This window comes from Chrysemys picta, chromosome 1 (assembly GCF_011386835.1).
Source record: "Chrysemys picta bellii isolate R12L10 chromosome 1, ASM1138683v2, whole genome shotgun sequence".
Classification (NCBI taxonomy): Eukaryota; Metazoa; Chordata; order Testudines; family Emydidae; genus Chrysemys; species Chrysemys picta.
In genome coordinates, this window is record NC_088791.1 from 101014976 (window position 1) to 101034576 (window position 19601).

Consider the following 19601-nt stretch of genomic DNA (forward strand, 5'->3'; position numbering starts at 1 on the left):
CCCAGTCGCTGGCGGTGCGACACGTGCATCTCCTAGGGCTGGGCTGCACCAGCAGCTGTCAGCCCAGCGCCTGGGTCTCTCGCCCGCCCCCCTGGAAAGTCAGCGCGGGGAAGGGCGGGGCTCGAGGAAGTGACTTCAGCTTGCCGCTGCTGCGGCGGGGCGAGAGGGTGGTTGCGGGGAGTCCCGGCGGCAGAGCCGAGGAGTCGCTCGCAGCTCGGGGGTGGCAGCACCGGGCATGGCGGCGGCGCGTTCCCTGCTGGGCGCAGGGCGGGCGGGTCGCGCTGCTGCCGGGCTCTGCTGCTGCAGCGCCGCCAGAGCGAGTCCCCATTGCACGGTGGCCCCCCAGCAGCAGCAGCCGCCGCCCCCTGCGCCCGCCGTGGACATGAAGAGCTACCTGTGGGCTCGCTACAAGGAGGCCAAGAAAGTGACCAAGGGTGAGTGCCGCGCAGAGCCCCCGGGACTGGGGCTTCCGCCAGCATCAATGTCGTGCTGGGGCCAGAGGGCACCTCCCCCCCCTCTCGGGCACGTGGGCAGCAGCTGCCGCAGGGCACCGCTCTGTCACCCCCTCCGCTGCCCTGCCAACGGGCCAGGCGGCTCTGGGTGATTCTCTTGCCAAAGTACATCCGAGGCTCTGGGGTGAAGAGCGGTAGCCAGACCGGGGGAGCCCGACTTCATTAACCTGGGTAGTGCACCCCACCACCATTAATGCCCTTGAGGAGCAGGGAGGACCTTGAGTCCTTATACAAAAGCTTTCCCCAAACCTCCATGTTCAGCAAACTTCCTGGTGCTTGGTGCCAACCTGGGAAGGGTGAAGGAAATGACTGACTGCCTCCTGCTAGGATTTGGACTTGTGGTTGCAGGGAGCCTGTGTCCGTGGCAGCGGAGCCTTACCTCATAAAGCTAGCTGCTTCAGTAGTTGCTTTAAGGGTGCTAGTTGTGAAGTGGATGCTTCCCCAATAGGAAATAGAATGAGTCAGTTAAAGGCCAAAACATTTCACTCAAAATAAAATTTGTGCTTTAGCTTTTCTAGAAATACCTGCACTAGCTAGTATTATGTTTGCTATATAAGACAGAAGGAAAAATAAAGTTTCCACAAGATAGTGGGTTCAGGTGGAAAATTGAAGGTAAACTGAGTCCATGTTGAGCTTTTCTATCACGCATAGTTTTTAAAAATGCATTTTGTTTTTACCATTTGGTTTTTTGTGTCTTTTTGTAGTTGCCAAATGATGCCTTACACCATGGTGATTGTAACTAGTTGCAGATAGCTAAAATATGACTCTGCATAGTGATGTGACTGAAGTCTGTTATGCAGCTCCTCAAATACAGTATTTTTAGTATGACTGATTTATGTGGTTGGCTTTGTCTTCATGAAAACTACAATAGCCTCTTTTCACAATCATCTTAAATTATGGGTGACTTCACTTTTATCTTATCAGAGATAAGAGACTACATTAAAACTGATAAGAGAGTCTGAAGACTGAACTATCAACAAATGTTGGGCAGCATCTGTATTTTTTCAGACCACAAATACTGAAGTAACTGTGAACCATTCTAATTACATTTTTGAACTAGAAGCTATTAACTTTAAATATTTAAAACTATTTTGAAAGAAAATGTTTTACTGTGGTGTAGCTCAGAGTTGATAAAAACTTTTTACGTACACCTCTACCCCGATATAACGCTGTCCTCGGGAGCCAAAAAATCTTACCACGTTATAGGTGAAACCATGTTATATTGAACTTGCTTTGATCCGCCGGAGCATGCAGCCGCGCCCCCCCCCCCCCCCCCCGAGCGCTGCTTTACCGCGTTATATCCGAATTGGTGTTATATCGGGTCGCGTTATATCGGGGTAGAGGTGTATTTGTTTTGTAATCTGTTCCATTGTAGCACTAGACAAAATTAAATTAAACAAATAAGAAAAGCAAGGAGTTAATTTAATGTGTGTATATGTGATCTTTTTGTTTGAGGCCCCTTCTGCAAAGGGGTCACGTTCCAAAAGTGGTAGAGTGAAGTGACCTTTTAGTTGGTTCTCTTTTGGCTACAAGTCCAATTAATTAATTACTATTTAACCCCAAGACTGCTGCAGCGGAATGTCCCCACTTCTGGTAAATAACTCTGAGGTATTGAAGCAAGGAATCAAAAGTTGATGATAAGTAGGCTTGTGCAGAGTAACTTCAGGCAGTTTTCTGAAGATGAGGGAACAAGGCTTCGTTGGGTCGGTCACTTAGAGCAGGGGTTTTCACGAAAATTTTTTTTGATGGCCCCAGAGTGCGGCCACCAACTCTTACTCTGACAATTTCCCCTAAAATACTCAATTAGCGGATGGAAAAACAAGCAAATACGCACATATACACATCCAAGGCACCGACCCGTCTCTCTGTCCCTCCTACGGCCCTTCAGTGAGAGCCCGCCCCAGGGAAGGTGGATCTGGAACTGACTGGCTGCTTGTGGAGTCCCAGGCTCCCTGTGCCCTAGCTGTGGGGGAGCTGCCCAGGGGAGCGCACCAGCAACTGAACGCTACAGCTACCTTCACTGACAAGAGCTGCCTCAGGCGTTGTGCACACTGGTCCCATGTCTCTCCAGAGGCGCTGCCCAGAGCATCCAAGGAGGCTGCGCAGTGCAGGGCACCGATCCCTGCTGGCGGCTCCAGCGCAAACATCAAGGCGGCACATCTGGCTGTCCTTGGTAACAAGTATTCAGGAACAACAGCTGGGCACTGCAGGGAGGGGCCGCTGCAGACCGCAAAGGGAGACTGAGGGTAAGGAGGGCCATGACTCAAGCTATTTGAGGAGTGGCTGAACCTTTAAATTGTGCCCTCTCCAACAACATACACAACTTGGGGGGGGACCCGCATATGCCCCTCCAATCTCTGCCCATGCTTTGGAGGCTGTTGTGGCTGGAAATAAATCCGTTGGTGGCTGCATGTGGCCATGGTGGCCGCATTTGAGAAATGCTGCCTTAGAGTATGTCTACACTGCAATAAAAAACTTGTGGCACAGGGTCTCAGAGCCCAGGTCAGCTGAGTTGGGCTTGCAGGGCTCAGGTTGCAGGGCTATAAAATTGCAGTGTAGATGTTTGGGCCTGGGCTCTGACCCTTTATGAAGTCTCAGAGCCTGAGCCTGAACCTGAACACCTACATTGCAATTTTATATTCTGCAAGCCTGAGCCACCTGACCTGGGCTAGCCACGGCTGTACTGTGGGTTTTTTATTGCACTGGAGATATGCCCTTAGCCTCTCTCTGCCTCAGTTCCCCATCTGTAAAATGGGGATAATACTGTTCCTCAGAACGCCTGTGTAAGGTACAGAAATGCATTAAAGATTGTGAAGCTCTTTGAGATCTACTGATGAAAAGCCCTATATAAAAGCTATGTATTTTTATTATTTAACAGCCTGGCTAAGTTGCTACCTGAGAATTTGAAGGTCTAGTGACCTCAGTCACACAGGTATATCATCATTATATAGAAGCATGCTCTCTGAAGCATCTTACAATTATAAAATGTTAGTAACCACTTTCGGTCACTACCATCTGATGGCTGTTTGGCCTGTGTGAAATTATTTTGGTGGGCTCAGTCTATTTCCCTCTGCCCACATTATCATTGGGGGCGGGGGAGGTAGAGCATTACCAAGGTGCACATGTCTGCAGCTTCATTGGATAAGTCAAGGACTGAATGGGGTCTGGCGACTGAAGTAGAGTTTGTTGCTCAGCATCAGGCTTCAGGCATATTGAGAGAAAGATGTGGGGAAGCTTGCCCTGTGCTATCGATGGCATAATCATTCTGGATAATACTTCAGACTCCCATCTTTCAGAAGTGCTAAAATCACACACTCAAATGTATAATTGCAGGCACTTTCGTCATATATGAGAGAGTTCAAAGGACTTCAGGGGGTTTTTGGGTGGAGAAACGTAGAGGTCATGCAAACATACATGCCGCATATGGTTCTGGATCTTTTCTTTATGCTCTTTTTTGGCACACCTTATCCATGTTGGTTGCAAATCCCACCCAGAAATATTTTTAGAGGCATTGTCTCAGTGCTGCTGAGGAGGCCTGGCCTACGTTAGGGGAATGAGGTCTGTAAATACTTGGATGGAACTATAGAGGCAGAGGTAAAGTATTTTCAGGATCACTTGGGGATTGAGGTTGTTTGTTATAGGCTGACATTTAGTTTTTATTTCACTGTTCAGTCAGGACCGATTAATCATCTTACGTTAAGTCATTTTGGCCTAAGTAGTATGTGGCTTGGGGTATGTCAGGCAGACAATGTAGTTAATATCTGAAATCTGTTTATAATAGCTTGGTTTACAGCTTTCAGGCAACCATGAAATATCTATAAAATGAACTCTGGGCAAAAACACTGAGGAAATATAGAAATAACTGTGCCATGTTGAATGCACTGTTGCTGAAAGAGAGAGAGAGAGAGGTCTTTTCACACTCTCGGGTTAGGAAATTGGGGGTTAATGGCACACTATCAATGTTTACTTCATTGTTTGGGAAGAATAATTATCTGTTATGTTATCTTTACTTGCCTGAGTTGGAATTAATGGTGCAAGTGTTAGCTGTTACCACTCAAGAAAGAGATCTGGGAGTCATTGTGGATAGTCCTCTGAAAACTTCCACTCAATGTGCAGCGGCAGTCAAAAAAGCAAACAAAATGTTAGGAATCATTAAGAAAGGGATAGATAATAGGCAGAAAATATCATATTGCCTCTATATAAATCCATGGTGTACCCACATCTTGAATACTACGTGCAGATGTGGTCACCCCATCTCAAAAAAGATATATTGCTATTGTTAAAGGTTCAGAAAAGGGCACCAAAAATGATTAGGGGTATGGAATGGCTTCTGTATGAGGAGACTGGAACTTTTCAGCTTGGAAAAGAGACTACAAAGGGGGGGCGGGGTATGTTAGAGGATTATAAAATCATGACTGGTGTGGAGACAGTAAATAAGGAAGTGTTATTTACTCCTTCTCATAACACAAGAACTAGTGGGGCACCAAATGAAATTAATAGGCAGCAGGTTTAAAACAAACAAAAGGAAATATTTTTTCACACTGCACAGTCAACCTGTGGAACTCCTTGCCGGAGGATGTTGTGAAGGCCAAGACTATAACAGGGTTCAAAAAAGAACTAGATAAATTCATGGAGGATAGGTCCATCAATGGCTATTAGCCAGGATGGGCAGGGATGGTGTCCCTAGGCTCTGTTTGCCAGAAGCTGGGAATGGGCGACAGGGGATGGATCACTTGATGATTACCTGTTCTGTTCATTCCCTCTGGGGCACCTGGCATTGGCCACAGTCGGAAGACAGGATACTGGGCTGGATGGATCTTTGGTCTGACTCAGTATGGCCGTTCTAATGTTCTTATGTAAGTGTACTGTTGAAAGGGTAAATACACAGTAATTTCTGAAGCCTAATATAGATTTCAGACCATGGGCCATTTCTTGTGTTGCTTTATCTATCCTACACTTGATTAACCCTGTGTGATTTTCTGCTGAATCTTTCGTGCTTCTACGCATACCTGATGTGCTTGAAACCAAAGTTAAAACAGTTAATGCACAGCAGATGAACTAAGTAATGGTGGGGAAAGAGGTGCAGACTAAAAGAAGAGGATACTGGCAGTAAAAACAAAACAAAATGAAAACATATTTATAGAGGTGTCAAAAATGCATGTATTGTGTCTGAAACAGGGATTTCTGTCAAGTATCCTGAAACAAATATTTTTCTTACTTCGAAAGTAGTAGCCGACGCAAATGTGTGTGTATTTAATATTATGGGTAGTCAAACATCTTAATAAAATTATAGACAGCATTTTTCTTTGTTCCAGGTTGAGATTTAATGTAAGAATGGCCATACTGGGTCAGACCACTGGTCCAGCTAGCTCAGTATCCTGTCTTCTGACAGTGGCCAGTGCCAGATGCTTCAGAGGGAATGAACAGAACAGGGCAATTATCAAGTGATCCATCCCTTATTGTCCTGTCCAAGCTTCTGGCAGTCGGAGGCTTAGGGACACCCAGAACATGGGGTTGTGTCCCTGACCATTTTGGCTAATAGCTATTGATGGACCTATCCTCCGTGAACTTAGCTAATTTTTTTTTGATCCCAGTTATATTTTTGGCCTTCACAACATCCCCTGGCAATGAGTTCCACTGGTTCAAGTACATAAAAGGTTGTTACAAGGAGGAGGGAGAAAATTGTTCTCTTTAACTTCTGAGGATAGGACAAGAAGCAACAGGCTTAAATTGCAGCAAGGGAGGCTTAGGTTGGACATTAGGAAAAATTTCCTCTCAGGGTGGTTAAGCACTGGAATAAATTGCCTAGGGAGGTTTAAGAGCAGGTTAGACAAACACCTGTCAGGGATGGTCTAGATCAGTGGTCTCCAACCCTTTTATGCACAAGATCACTTTTTGAATTTAAGTGCAACCCAGGATCTACCCCGCCTTTTCCCCGAGGCCCCGCCCTGTTCACCCCATTCTCCCCTCCCTCCATTGCTTGCTCTCCTCCACCGTCACTCACTTTCACCGGGCTGGGGCAGGAAGTTGGGGGGTGGGAGGGGGTGTGGACTCTGGGCTGGGGCCAAGGGGTTCAGAATGTGGGAGGGGGCTTCGGGCTGAGCCTGGGGCAGGGGGTTGGGGTGCAGGAGGGGGTACAGGGTGCTGGCTCCGGGAGGGGGCTCAGGGCTGGGGCAGGAGATTGGGGTGCAGGATGGGCTATGGGGTGCTAGCTCTGGGAGGGGGCTCAGGGCTGGGGCAGGGGTTGGGGTACAGGAGGGGGTACAGAGTGCTGGCTCCGGGAGGGGGCTCAGGGCTAGGGCAGGAGATTGGGGTGCAGGAGGAGGTTTGGGGTGCTGGCTTTGGGAAGGGGCTCAGGGCTGGGGCAGGGGGCTGGGTGAGAGTTCCTGCTGGGTGGTGCTTACAGCGGGCGACTCCCAGTCGGCGGTGCAGCGGGGCTAAGGCATGCTCCCTGCCTGCCCCAGCCCTGCGCTGCTCCCAGAAGTGGCTGCCAGGTTCCTGTGGCCCCTGGGGGAGGGGGAAGCAGGGGTCTCCATGCGCTACCCCTCCCTACAGGCATTACCCCCGCAGCTCCCATTGGCCACAGTTCCCCGTTCCTGACCAATGGGAGCTGCGGGGGCAATGCCTGCAGGGAGGGGTAGAGGGTGGAGATCCCTGCTTCCCCCTCCTCCAGGGGCCGCAGGGACCTTGCGGCTGCTTCTGGGAGCAGTGCAGGGCCAAGGCAGGCAGGGAGGTAGCTCCACTGTGCCACCGGACTTTTAGTGGCCAGAGATCGTGATCGACTGTCAGAGGCTCCAGGATCGACCAGTCGATCGCTATATACTGGTTGGTGACCCCTGGTCTAGATAATACTTAGTCCTGCCATGAGTGCAGGGGACTGGACAAGATGACCTCTCAAGATCCCTTCCAGTCCTATGATTTTATGATTGTGTGTTGTTTGAAGAGGTACTTATGTTTGTTTTCAACTTGCTGCCGATTAATTTCATTGGATTTTGTGTTCTGGGAAGGGGTAAGTAACACTTCCCTATTTACTTTCTCTGCACCATTCATGATTTAATAGACTTCTATCCTATCCTTCCTTAGTCATCTTTTTTTTTTTAATGAACCATCTTAATCTTTTAATCTCTCCTCATGTGAAGCTGCTCCATACCCCCAATCATTTTTGTTGACTTCCTGTACCTTTTCCAATTTTAATATATCTTTTTTGAGATCGGGTGATCGGAACTGCACACAGTATTCAAGATGTGGATGTACCATGGATTTATATAGTGGCATTATGATAGCTATTTTCTGTCTACTATCTATCCCTTTCCTATTTGTTCCTAACATTCTGTTAATCTTTTTGACTACTGCTGAACATTGAGTAGATGTTTTCAGACAACTATCCCTGATGACTCAAAGATCTTTTTTGAGATAGCAGCTGATTTAGACCCTAATACTTTGTATATATTATGGGATTATTTTTTCCAATGTTCATTACTTTGCACTTATAAACATTGTATTTCATCTGTCATTTTGTTGCCCAGTCACCCAGTTTTGAGAGATTCTTTTGTAACAATTTGCAGTCAGCTTTGAACTTAACTATTTTGAGTAATTTTGTATTGTCTGCAAACTTTGCCACCTCACCATTTACCCCTTTTTCCAGATCACTTATGAATATGTTGTACAGCACAGAACCCAGTACAGATCTTTGTGGACCCACCCCCCCATATTTACCTCTTTCTGTTATGAAAACTGGACCGTTTATTTCTACCTTTTGTTTTCGTATTTCTTAACCAGTTACTGATCCATGAGAGGACCTTCCCTGTTATCCCATGACTGCTTATTTTGCTTTAAGAGCCTTTGGTGTGGGACCTTGTCAAAGGCTTTCTGAAAGTCCAAGTACACTATATCCACTGGATCACCCTTGCCCACATGTTTATTGACCCCCTCAAGAATTCTAATAGATTGGTGAGACATGGTTTCCATTTACAAAAACTGTGTTGACTCTTCTCCATTGTATCACGTTCATATATTTGTCTGATAATTCTGTTCACTACTGTAGCTTCAACCAATTTGCTTGGTACTGAAGTTAGATTAACTGGCCTGGAAATGCCAGAATCACCTCTAGAATCTTTAAAAAATCAGCATTACATTAGCTATCCCCCAGTCATCTGGTGCAGAATCTGAGTTAAGCAATAGGTTACACACCACAGTTAACAATTCTGCAATTTCATATTTGAGTTCCTTCAGAACTCTTGGGTGAATACCATTTAGTCCTGATGACTTAAATTTATTATTTTGTTCCAAAACTTCTTCTATAGATACCTCTATCTGGGCCAGTTTCTCAGATTTGTCACCTAAAAAGAATGGCTCAGGTGTGGGAATCTCCCTCATATCCTCTGCAGTGAAGACCAATGCAAAGAATTCACTGAGCTTCTCTGCAATGGTCTTGTCTTCCTTGAGTGCTCCTTTAGTACCTTGATTGTCTAGTGGCCCCGCTGATTGTTTGGCAGGTGTACTTAATTCTGCTTCTGATGTACTTAATTTTTTTTTTGCTATTAGTTTGTATGTCTTTTGCTAGTTGCTCTTCAAATTCTTTGTTGGCCTGCATGATTATATTTGTACATTTGATTTCCCAGAGTTTATGCTCCTTTCTGTTTTCCTCTGTGGGATTTTTACTTCCAGTTTTTAAAGGATGCCTTTATGCTTCTAACCACTTCTTTTATTCTGGTATTTAGCCATGGGGGCATTTTTTTTAGTCCTTACTTAAAAAAAAATTGGGGTATATGTTTGAGCCTCTGTTATGGTGTTTTTAAATAGTTTCCATGCAGCTTGCAGGCATTTCACTCCTGTGACTGTTCCTTTTAATCTCCATTTAACTAGCTTTCTTATTTTTGTGTGGTTCTCTTTTAACTTAAAAAAATGCTACTATGGTAGGTTTCTTTGGTATTTTTCCCACTGTAAGGATGTTAAATTTAATTACATTATGGTTGCTATTACCAAGCAGTTCTGTTATTTTCACCTCTTGGACCAGATCCTGTGTTCCCATGAGGACTAAATCAAGACTGGCCTCTCCCCTTGTGGGTTCCAGGAGTAGCTGCTTCGAGAAGCAGTCATTAATGGTGTCTAGAAATTTTATTATTGCATCCCATCCGAAGGTGACATATACCCAGTCAATACAGAAATAGTTCAAATCCTGTTATTCCTGGGTTTTCTGTTTTTGTAGCCTCTCTGGTCTCCCTGAGTGATTTCGCAATCACTGTCACTATCCTGGTCAGGTGATTAGTAGTATATTCCTACTGCTATGCTTTTGTTATTGTAGCATGGAATTTTTATCCATAGAGATTCTATGGTACAGTTTAATTCATTTAAAACTTTTTACTATATTTGACTCGCTGCTTTCTTTCACAAATATTGCCGCTCCCCCACCAGAGTGACTTGCTGTGTCATTCCTGTATATTTTGTATCTGGTATTACTGTGTCCTATTGATTATCGTTGTTTCACCATATTAAAGTCTGCATATTAAAGTGAAATGGCTTACTAGCTTCCATCAACACGTACTTATATTTGTAGAATCATAGAAATATAGGGCTGGAAGAGACCTCGAGAAGTCATCAAGTCCAGCCCCTTGTGCTGAGGCAGGACCAAATAAACCTAGACCATCCCTGACAGGCATTTGCCTAACCCATTCTTAGAAACCTCCAATCATAGGGATTCCACAACCTCCCTTGGAAGCCTATTCCGGTGCTTAACTTTTGTAGGTAGAAAGTCCCCCCCCCCAATATCTAACCTAAATTTCACTTACTGCAGATTAAGTCCATTGCTTCTTGTCCTACCGTCAGTGGACATGGAGAACAATTGATCACCATCCTCATTATAACAGCCCTTAACACATTTGTAGACTGCTTTCAGGTCGCTCCTCAGTTGTCTTTTCTCAAGACTAAATGTGCCCAGGGTTTTTTAACCTTTCCTCATAGGTCAGTTAATCTAAACCTTTTGTCATTCTTTGTTGCTCTCCCCTGGACTCTCTCTAGTTTGTCTACATCTTTCCTTAAGTGTGGCAGTCACTTGTGGCACCTTAGAGACTAACAAATTTATTAGAGCATAAGCTTTCGTGGAAGAAGAAGTGGGCTGTAGTCCACGAAAGCTTATGCTCTAATAAATTTGTTATTAATTTATAAATTAATAAATAAGGTGCCACAAGTACTCCTGAACTTTTTGAATATGATCTTTCAATCAGTTGTGCACCCACTGGATAGTAATTTCATCTATACTGCATTTCCCTAGTTTGCTTTTGAGAATGTCAGGTGGCACTGTGTCAAAAGCCTTACTAAAATCAAGATGTATCACATCTACAGCTTGTCCCTTATCTACTGGACCAGTAACTCTGTCATTACAAATATCTAATGATAACTGTCAAATTTAAAATATAATATGCATAGGGTTTGATTTTATGCTTCGTATAAGGCTGGAATACTAACTCCAATTTTTTTATTTTCTTCAGACTTGGTTCCTTCAATTATGAGTAATTTGCTGAATCCAGATGCTATTTTTACCAACAATGAAATGAGTCTATCAGACATTGAAATCTATGGCTTTGATTATGACTACACATTGGTCTTTTATTCCAAACATCTGCACACTTTGATCTATAATGCTGCCCGAGATCTTCTCATTAATGAGCATCGGGTAAGATGAATGAAATAACAGTATGCACCTTTATTTGTATGAATGCTATGAGCAGCTGCTAGTTGAGAGAAGCTTTGTACATCTCCTAATGGCTTGGTCCCCAGTTGGCTCTCTTTTGGTACATCTTGTGCAGCAGCTGCTTACAGACCACAAAGTTCCTCGTTCAGTGTCAGCTGCAGTAATGTGCAGAGTGGAGACAGTCCAGGAACTGGAAGGACTACTCCGTTCTTGTATCTGTCAGTCAGTTAGCAGAGACATCTTGCAGGTATGAGGATACTTAAATTGGCTGTATTATAAGCAGAATTCTCTTACTGCACTGTTATGAATGCAATTATTATTAGTGTCCATTTGGAATATTTTACAAACCCTAACCTGGACTGAATGGACATTGTAGCATTGGGCATTTCCATTCCTGTATTTCAGTCCAAAGGTTAACAGCTATACATAAATGTCTATAAATATCTCTGGATTAACAAACAAACTTAAAACTTCATAGGTACCATAAACACACAAAACTTAGCACCCCTCAAATTCTGCAACATTTTGGTTGAAACTTCTGCAGCATAAGTTAGCAAATTGTATTCGGTGTCATTTTTGTAATAGAAACTGACACATTGCAGTAGCAGTGGGGTTGCATGCTTGTAGTAGTAGCTTGAAATTGGAAACTAGTCTCCTATGGGTAACAGTAATCACTTACAATATGATGTAATGCTTGAAGCCACCTGTTGGGAGATATAGTTTCCCATAGGAATATATTTTTTCAACCCAAGGGAAAACAACTCTCTCTAACTCCAGTCTCTCTCTAGCTGCATTTTTATTGACCTCTATGTACTGTAGCATCAGAATTACCCTGCAGGTGAAGCTTTTAGGTGACAGAGGCCATATCATCCTATCTCAGTCAATTTAAAAGATGGCTCATTTTTGTCACTAAAATGTAATCTGGCTAGGATAAATAAAAATTGAAAATCCTGATGTAGGCAGCATGGAATCTGGAACTATATTTAAAAGTAAACATCAAATGAATAGATATTATCCCTGGAATAATCAACTTTACTAAATTTTTGATTAATATATATATTAATCAAATCCAATCTAAATTAATGATCCAGATAAGATTTCACAAGGGGTGAAACCTTGGAATCAGGCCACTTATCTGAGTGTCTTTAGCTCTAATGCTTCAAGTCAAACTTTTGTTTTGATATATTGGCCTGTTGCTGCATAATGAACTGTATGTGAACCTTTCATGCTAAGGACAATAAGAAAGCCCAAGTTTTTAATTTTAGAAAGGTTTTGAAAATTTGGGCCAAAACTTTTGAGCACAGGTGTCTAAAGGTATTTGTTTTTCTTTAGTCCAATTTTCAGAGGTGACGAATACTTAGAAATGTCACAGAAGCTAGTGGGTGCTGCATGTGCTTATCCTCTGTGCAAATTGGGCCACTTTTCCTTAGGTGCCTAACTTTAGTCACTCACATTTGAAGATTTGAGCCATAGATTTTTTTTTCCAGGTGTTCTTCCCATTCTTGTATGTGAGTTGTAGATACTTTCACATGTACATCACCAGCGTGTTGAAGGGCGTACTTGAGTGAATGCTAAAAGTGACATATGGGAAGTTAAGCTTTTTAGAATTGGAAAAAGAAATGTATTGGGGTGTGTAAATAGTTTAAATTAACCCTCACTTTTTATTCTTAGTATCCCGCAGAAATAAGGAAGTATGATTATGATCCCAATTTTGCAATAAGAGGACTTCATTATGATGTACATCGGGTAGGTATAAATGATGTGGTGAGTTATGTGGTGCTGAATACATAGATTATGAACATAAATATTGCATTTTATAAATGTCATCAAAGGTTTTACCTTGTGCTGACATGTAGGCCCTTTGTTCTTTTTTTCCCCTTATGTTTGTGACAGCTTGAATTGTTTTAAAGAGCGGTTTCGTCAAGGCTTTTATGACAAATCAAGTTGGAAGAGAATAAACACAAATATGCCAGTATTGTTAGGGAAAGTTATTTCTTCATTATTGTAATCCCATGTCATCTGAATAATACAGTTTCTAGTGGTTTTTACAAGCTCTGAATAAAATCCTTTGACAAAATACTCTGCGGCTCTTTACAAAGAATTTCTAATTGAAATTCTTGTAAAATTCATCCGTATCTGAGCAAGAAAGTCTTACTCCTTGTGACAGATAAAATGGTTATAGCTTTTATAACTGTATATAAGACTGCTTTTATGAAATGTAAATTGTCTGAAATTTTTGTTTTTGTTCAAGGCATTATTGATGAAGATTGATGCTTTTCACTATATTCAATTGGGAACAGTATATAGGTAGGTGGAATTATTGCTTAGTTGATATAAAACACACTCGTGTTTCTGAATCCACTGGATGCTCCTCTGAAAGCACATTGAAGAGTCAGGCCAGTAGCAATGTAGTACAGTGTATATTGTGTAGTCGTCTACTGGAAGGCATGGACACAGGTGTGCTCTTTACTGGCTGAACTAGAAGAAGGGATTCTCTATGGAGAGCTGGCTGGTCATATGGTGCTGACTCAGCACCTTGTCCCCAGCTGCTAACTTTCATTAAAAAACAGCTAAAAATACACTCAATGCTTCTACAGTGTTAGATTTCTATGTGAGTTGTTGCCGCAGGGACACTGCAATCTCAAATGAGGAGGGAGAGATGCACCTCGAGATTCTCTCTATTATGATATGGGTATTCCCACAAAAAAGTTAACATTATGTACCTACAGTAGCATAGGGAAAAATGCATTGTATTTGGAATGTGTACCATCAAATGTTCCCTTTAAGAAAAATCTATAGATGTTAGGTCATATTCCAGCTTCAGAACTTCCCTCTGTGTATGTTTTTTTGTGCCAGTTAACAATATACTTGGTAGGTAGATCATTATAGTACTTTTACTAGATAATCTGTTCACTCCCCCTGAAACTCCATTACTGGCCTTCTGTTGGAGAAGGCTGCTGGGCTAGATGGACTGTTGGTTTGGCTCAGTATGGCAGTTCTTACGTTCTATTATGGTAGAGTCTCTCGTATATATGAGAAAATAGAAGATGGTGTGTGTGATATAAAGGTTTTAATGCAGCCATCATATTGATACTTGAAGTATCAAATCAATGTGTGTTATAAGTTATCAGAGTACCACTAAACCTTCTAATCACCTCCTCATGTGTTCTGATATGCAACACATCAAGTCCTCAGAGTCTATCTTGGGGTGCCTTCTATAACTGCAGCTTCCCACTTGGAAGCTGGGAAACTCCTCTCTACAAAGGTATATAAATAAAAACCAGAACCTTCAGTTCCAAAAAGAAAGACCTTTATACAATGAATTTAAGGCCGGGTTTTCAGGCTCCCAAATCTATTCCAGCGGTACAGTGGGATAACAACAGATCTTAGTCATAACACTTCTGTGTACAGAAAAAATGCACATGCCCAGGATCTTGCTTATTCTTATAGTCCTGGGCTGGTGTACTTCTAGGGAGAGAAGGAGGAGATGTGTTTGACAGGTTGATTTTATTTTATATTTCTAAAAAGGCAGCTGTATGAAGCTTTCCATAGGTTTGGAATATTGAAGTAAATGCTAGCTGGCTGGATTAGAGGATAGGTGAAGTGGTTAAAGGTGCATCATGATTTCATTTATCACATAGCTGTGCAGTATATCGCCTTCTCACACACAGTTTGCATATTTATATAAATCAGTAGGTGTACTCAGAGTTAGGCATGCCCTTGCCATCTTTTAGCCTTGTCTGCATGAAGATTTCCTGCAGTCCTTACACTGGTGCCATTCCACCAATGCTTACTGTAACTGTACTATAGTACACCAGCAGAAGTGTAGGCCAGCCATGGTGTTCTGTCTATCATGCCATGTAGCTTTACTCTGAACAGGGTAAAAGAAACCCCATATGTACACAGCTGACCTGCCAACTATGGTGATAAAATGGATCCATTGGCAAAGCTGATGTTAAACTTTTCTTCCACGCTCATAATTGAGCACACTCCTCCGTGCTGTCTCAAAAATGATATAAATAGTACCTCTGAACATGCACTTAACAAATATCTACCGTCTACAGGTAGTCTTGTTATTAAATAAATATATCATGATTCACAAAAGGTCTGTTTTGCGATACTCCAATGATATTTGGCAGACTCATCTGGAAGTTAGACAGAATTCATGATTCATGTTCTTGGATCTGTTACTGACACATTATTTGCCTAAGGTGTAATACAACTTCTTTGTTTCTGTTTGATTAGCCATACTGTAAAATGGATGATGATAAAGAATACTTCACATTTCTTATAGTACTTTCTATCTGGAGTATTCTTAGAATCTCAAGTTGCTTTTTAAAAACTAATGTTTATGCCTCACGACACCTCTAAAGCAGGTAAGATGAGGAATCTGAGGTGCAGAATTCACCTGATTTACATCAGGTACTACAAGAAATCTGTGACGGATCCAGAAATCCAGATGTCCTGATTTTCATTCCCATTTTTTTAACCACGAGACTATCTTTTCTCACTAGTTCTTCCTATGGGGTGGGGGGTATGCGTTGTAAGTTTACTAATATGTCTGAAGTACTCTGAGGGTATGTCTACACTACGAAATTAGGTTGAATTTATAGAAGTCGGTTGTTTAGAAATTGTTTTTATAAGGTCGATTGTGTGTGTCCCCACAAAAAATGTTCTAAGTGCATTAAGTCGACGGACTGTGTCCACAGTACCGAGGCTAGTGTCGACTTCCGGAGCGTTGCACTGTGGTAGCTATCCCACAGTTCCCGCAGTCTCTGCCGCCCATTGGAATTCTGGGTTGAGATCCCTATGCCTGATGGGGCAAAAACAGTGTCGCGGGTGATTCTGGGTACATGTCGTCAGGCCCCACCCTCCCTCCCATGAAAGCAACGGCAGACAATCGTTTCGCGCCTTTTTTCAGCCCAGACGCCATAGCACTGGGATCATGGAGCCCGCTCAGATCACCGTGGCAATTATGAGCACTTTAAACACCACACACATTATCCTGGAGTATATGCAGGACCAGAACCTGCCAAGGCAAAACCAGGCGAGGAGGCGACGGCAGCACAGCGAGGAGAGTGATGAGGAAATAGACATAGACATAGACCTCTCACAAAGTACGGGCCCCAGCAATGTGCAAATCATGGTGTTAATGGGGCAGGTTGATGCCGTGTAATGCCAATTCTGGGCCAGGGAAACAAACACAGACTGGTGGGACTGCATAGTGTTGCAGGTGTGGGACGATTCCCAGTGGCTGCGAAACTTTCGCATGCGTAAGGGCACTTTCATGGAACTTTGTGAGTTGCTTTCCCCTGCCCTGAAGAGCCAGAATACCAAGATGAGAGCAGCCCTCACATTTGAGAAGCGAGTGGCGATAGCCCTGTGGAAGCTTGCATCGCCAGACAGCTACCGGTCAGTCGAGAATCAATTTGGAGTGGGTAAATCTACTGTGGGGGCTGCTATGATCCAAGTAGCCAACGCAATCAAAGAGCTGCTGGTATCAAGGGTAGTGATTCTGGGAAACATGCAGGTCATAGTGGATGGCTTTGCTGCAATATGATTCCCTAACTGTGGTGAGGCGATAGATGGAACCCATATCCCTATCTTGGCACCGGAGCACCAAGCCAGCGAGTACATAAACCGCAAGGGGTACTTTTCAATGGTGCTGCAAGCACTGGTGGATCACAAGGGACATTTCACTAACATCAATGTGGGATGGCCGGGAAAGGTGTATGATGCTCGTGTCTTCAGGAACTCTGGTCTGTTTCAAAAGCTGCAGGAAGGGACTTTCTTCCCAGACCAGAAAATAACCGTTGGGGATGTTGAAATGCCTATCGTTATCCTTGGGGACCCAGCCTACCCCTTAATGCCATGGCTCATGAAGCCATACACAGGCAGCCTGGACAGTAGTCAGGACCTGTTCAACTATAGGCTGAGCAAGTGCAGAATGGTGGTAGAATGTGCATTTGGACGTTTAAAAGCATGCTGGCGCAGTTTACTGGCTCGGATAGACCTCAGCGAAACCAATATTCCCATTGTTATTGCTGCTTGCTGTGCACTCCACAATATCTGTGAGAGTAAGGGGAAGACACTTATGGTGGGGTGGGAGGTTGAGGCAAATTGCCTGGTCGCTGATTACGTCCAGTCAGACACCAGGGTGGTTAGAAGAGCACAGCAGGGTGCGGTGCGCATCAGAGAAGCTTTGAAAACCAGTTTCATGACTGGCCAGGCTATGGTGTGAAAGTTCTGTTTGTTTCTTCTTGATGACCACCCCCTCGGTTCACTCTACTTCCCTGTAAGCTAACCACCCTCCCCTCCCCGCTTTGAGCGCCGCTTGCAGAGGCAATAAAGTCATTGTTACTTCACATTCATGCATTCTTTATTAATTCATCACACAAATAGGGGGATGACTGCCAAGGTAGCCTGGGAGGGGTGGAGGAGGAGGGAAGTGCAGGGTGGGGTGGGGGAGGAGATAAGGTCAAGGACACACTGCACTTTAAAACTTATTGAAGGCCAGCCTTCTGTTGCTTGGGCAATCCTCTGGGGTGGAGTGGCTGGGTGGCCGGAAGCCCCCTCACCGCGTTCTTGGGCATCTGGGTGAGGAGGCAATGGAACTTGGGGAGGAGGGCTGTTGGTTACACAGGGGCTGTAGCGGCAGTCTGTTCTCCTGCTGCCTTTCTTGCAGCTCAACCATACGCTGGAGCATATCATTTTGATGCTCCAGCAGCCGGAGCATCGACTCTTGCCTTCTGTCAGCAAGCTGACGCCACCTATCCTCTTCAGCCCGCCACTTGCTCTCTTCAGCCCGCGATTCAGCCCGCCACCTCTCCTCGCGTTCATATTGTGCTTTTCTGCACTCTGACATTGTCTGCCTCCACGCATTCTGCTGTGCTCTGTCAGTGTGGGAGGACATCTGTAGCTCCGAGAACATGTCATCCCGAGTGCGCCGTTTTCGCCTTCTAATCTTCACTAGCCTCTGCGAAGGAGAAACATTTGCAGCTGGTGGAGGAGAAGGGAGAGGTGGTAGTTAAAAAGACATATTTTAGAGAACAATGGGTACACTCTTTCACGTGAAATCTTGCTGTTCACATTACACAGCACATGTGCTTTCGTTACAAGGTCGCATTTTTCCTCTTATATTGAGGGCCTGCCGGTTTGGTGTGAGAAATCACTCACGCAGTGCCAGGCAACAGAATTCGGCTTGCAGGCAGCCATGGTAAGCCACAGTCTTTTGGCTTTTTTACCCTTCATAACGTGGGAATGGTTTCAAACAGCAGCGCCCTCATTTCCCATACCAAGCAGCTGTTGGGTTGGCCATTTAAAATGCGTTTGCAATTTAAAAGGAGGGGCTGTGGTTTCCGGGTTAACGTGCAGCACAAACCCAACTAATCCCCCTCACACCCAATTATCTGGGATGATCACTAACAGCGGTGAACATTTCTGTTCAGCAGAGCAGGAACAGGCACCTCTGAACGTCCCCTTAATAAAATCACCCTATTTCAACCAGGTGACCGTGAATGATATCACTCTCCTGAGGATAACAAAGAGAGATAAGGAATGGATGTTGTCTGCATGTCAGCAAACACCGGGACCATACACTGCCATGCTTTGTTATGCATGGCCTGGCATGGTAAAGTGTCCTACCATGGAGGACAGAATAAGGCAGCCCTCCCCAGAAACCTTTTGCAAAGGCTTTGGGAGTATATCAAGGAGAGCTTTCTGGAGATGTCCCTGGAGGATTTCTGCTCCATCCCCATACACATTAACAGACTTTTCCAGTAGCTGTACTGGCCGCGAATGCCAGGGCAAATTAATCATTAAACATGCTTGCTTTTAAACCATGTGTAATATTTACAAAGGTACACTCACCAGAGGTGCCTTGTGTGCCCTCAGGGTCTGGGAGCACGCCTTGGGTGGGTTTGGGGGTTACTGGTTCCAGGTCCAGGGTGAAAAACGTATCCTGGCTGTTGGGGAAACCGGTTTCTCCGCTTCCTTGCTGTGAGCTATCTTCAATGTCTTCATCATCATCTTCCTCGTCCCCAAAACCCGCTTCCATGTTTCGTGATTCTCCATTGACGGAGTCAAAGCACAGGGTTGGGGTAGTGGTGGCTGCATCTCCTAGTATGGCATGCAGTTCAGCGTAGAAGCGGCATGTCTGCGGCTCTGCCCCGGACCTTCCGTTTGCCTCTCTGGCTTTGTGGTAGGCTTGCCTTAGCTCCTTAATTTTCACGCGGCACTGCTGTGCATCCCTGTTATGGTCTCTGTCCTTCATGCCCTTTGAGACTTTTTCTAATGTTTTGGCATTTCGTTTACTGCTACGGAGTTCAGCTAGCACTGATTCGTCTCCCCATATGGCGAGCAGATCCCGTACCTCCCGTTCGGTCCATGCTGGAGCTCTT

General features: G+C 44.3%; 1 protein-coding gene across 5 annotated transcripts in view; it reads left to right on the top strand.

Annotated features, from left to right (window-relative positions):
* Positions 1 to 110: 110 nt before the first annotated feature.
* Positions 111 to 19601, top strand: part of NT5DC3 (5'-nucleotidase domain containing 3) — a 58619-nt gene continuing 39128 nt past the window's right edge. For 4 of the 5 annotated variants that reach the window (XM_042845497.2, XM_008177012.4, XM_042845496.2 and 1 more), the window contains exons 1-4: positions 111 to 434; positions 11000 to 11184; positions 12874 to 12948; positions 13454 to 13509. In XM_042845497.2, the coding sequence (XP_042701431.1) occupies positions 236 to 434; positions 11000 to 11184; positions 12874 to 12948; positions 13454 to 13509 (515 nt within the window). In that variant the 5' untranslated portion in view covers positions 111 to 235. Of the gene's footprint in view, positions 435 to 8291; positions 8463 to 10999; positions 11185 to 12873; positions 12949 to 13453; positions 13510 to 19601 lie in introns of all 5 variants that reach the window. The other variant, XM_065565219.1, reaches the window with a different exon arrangement.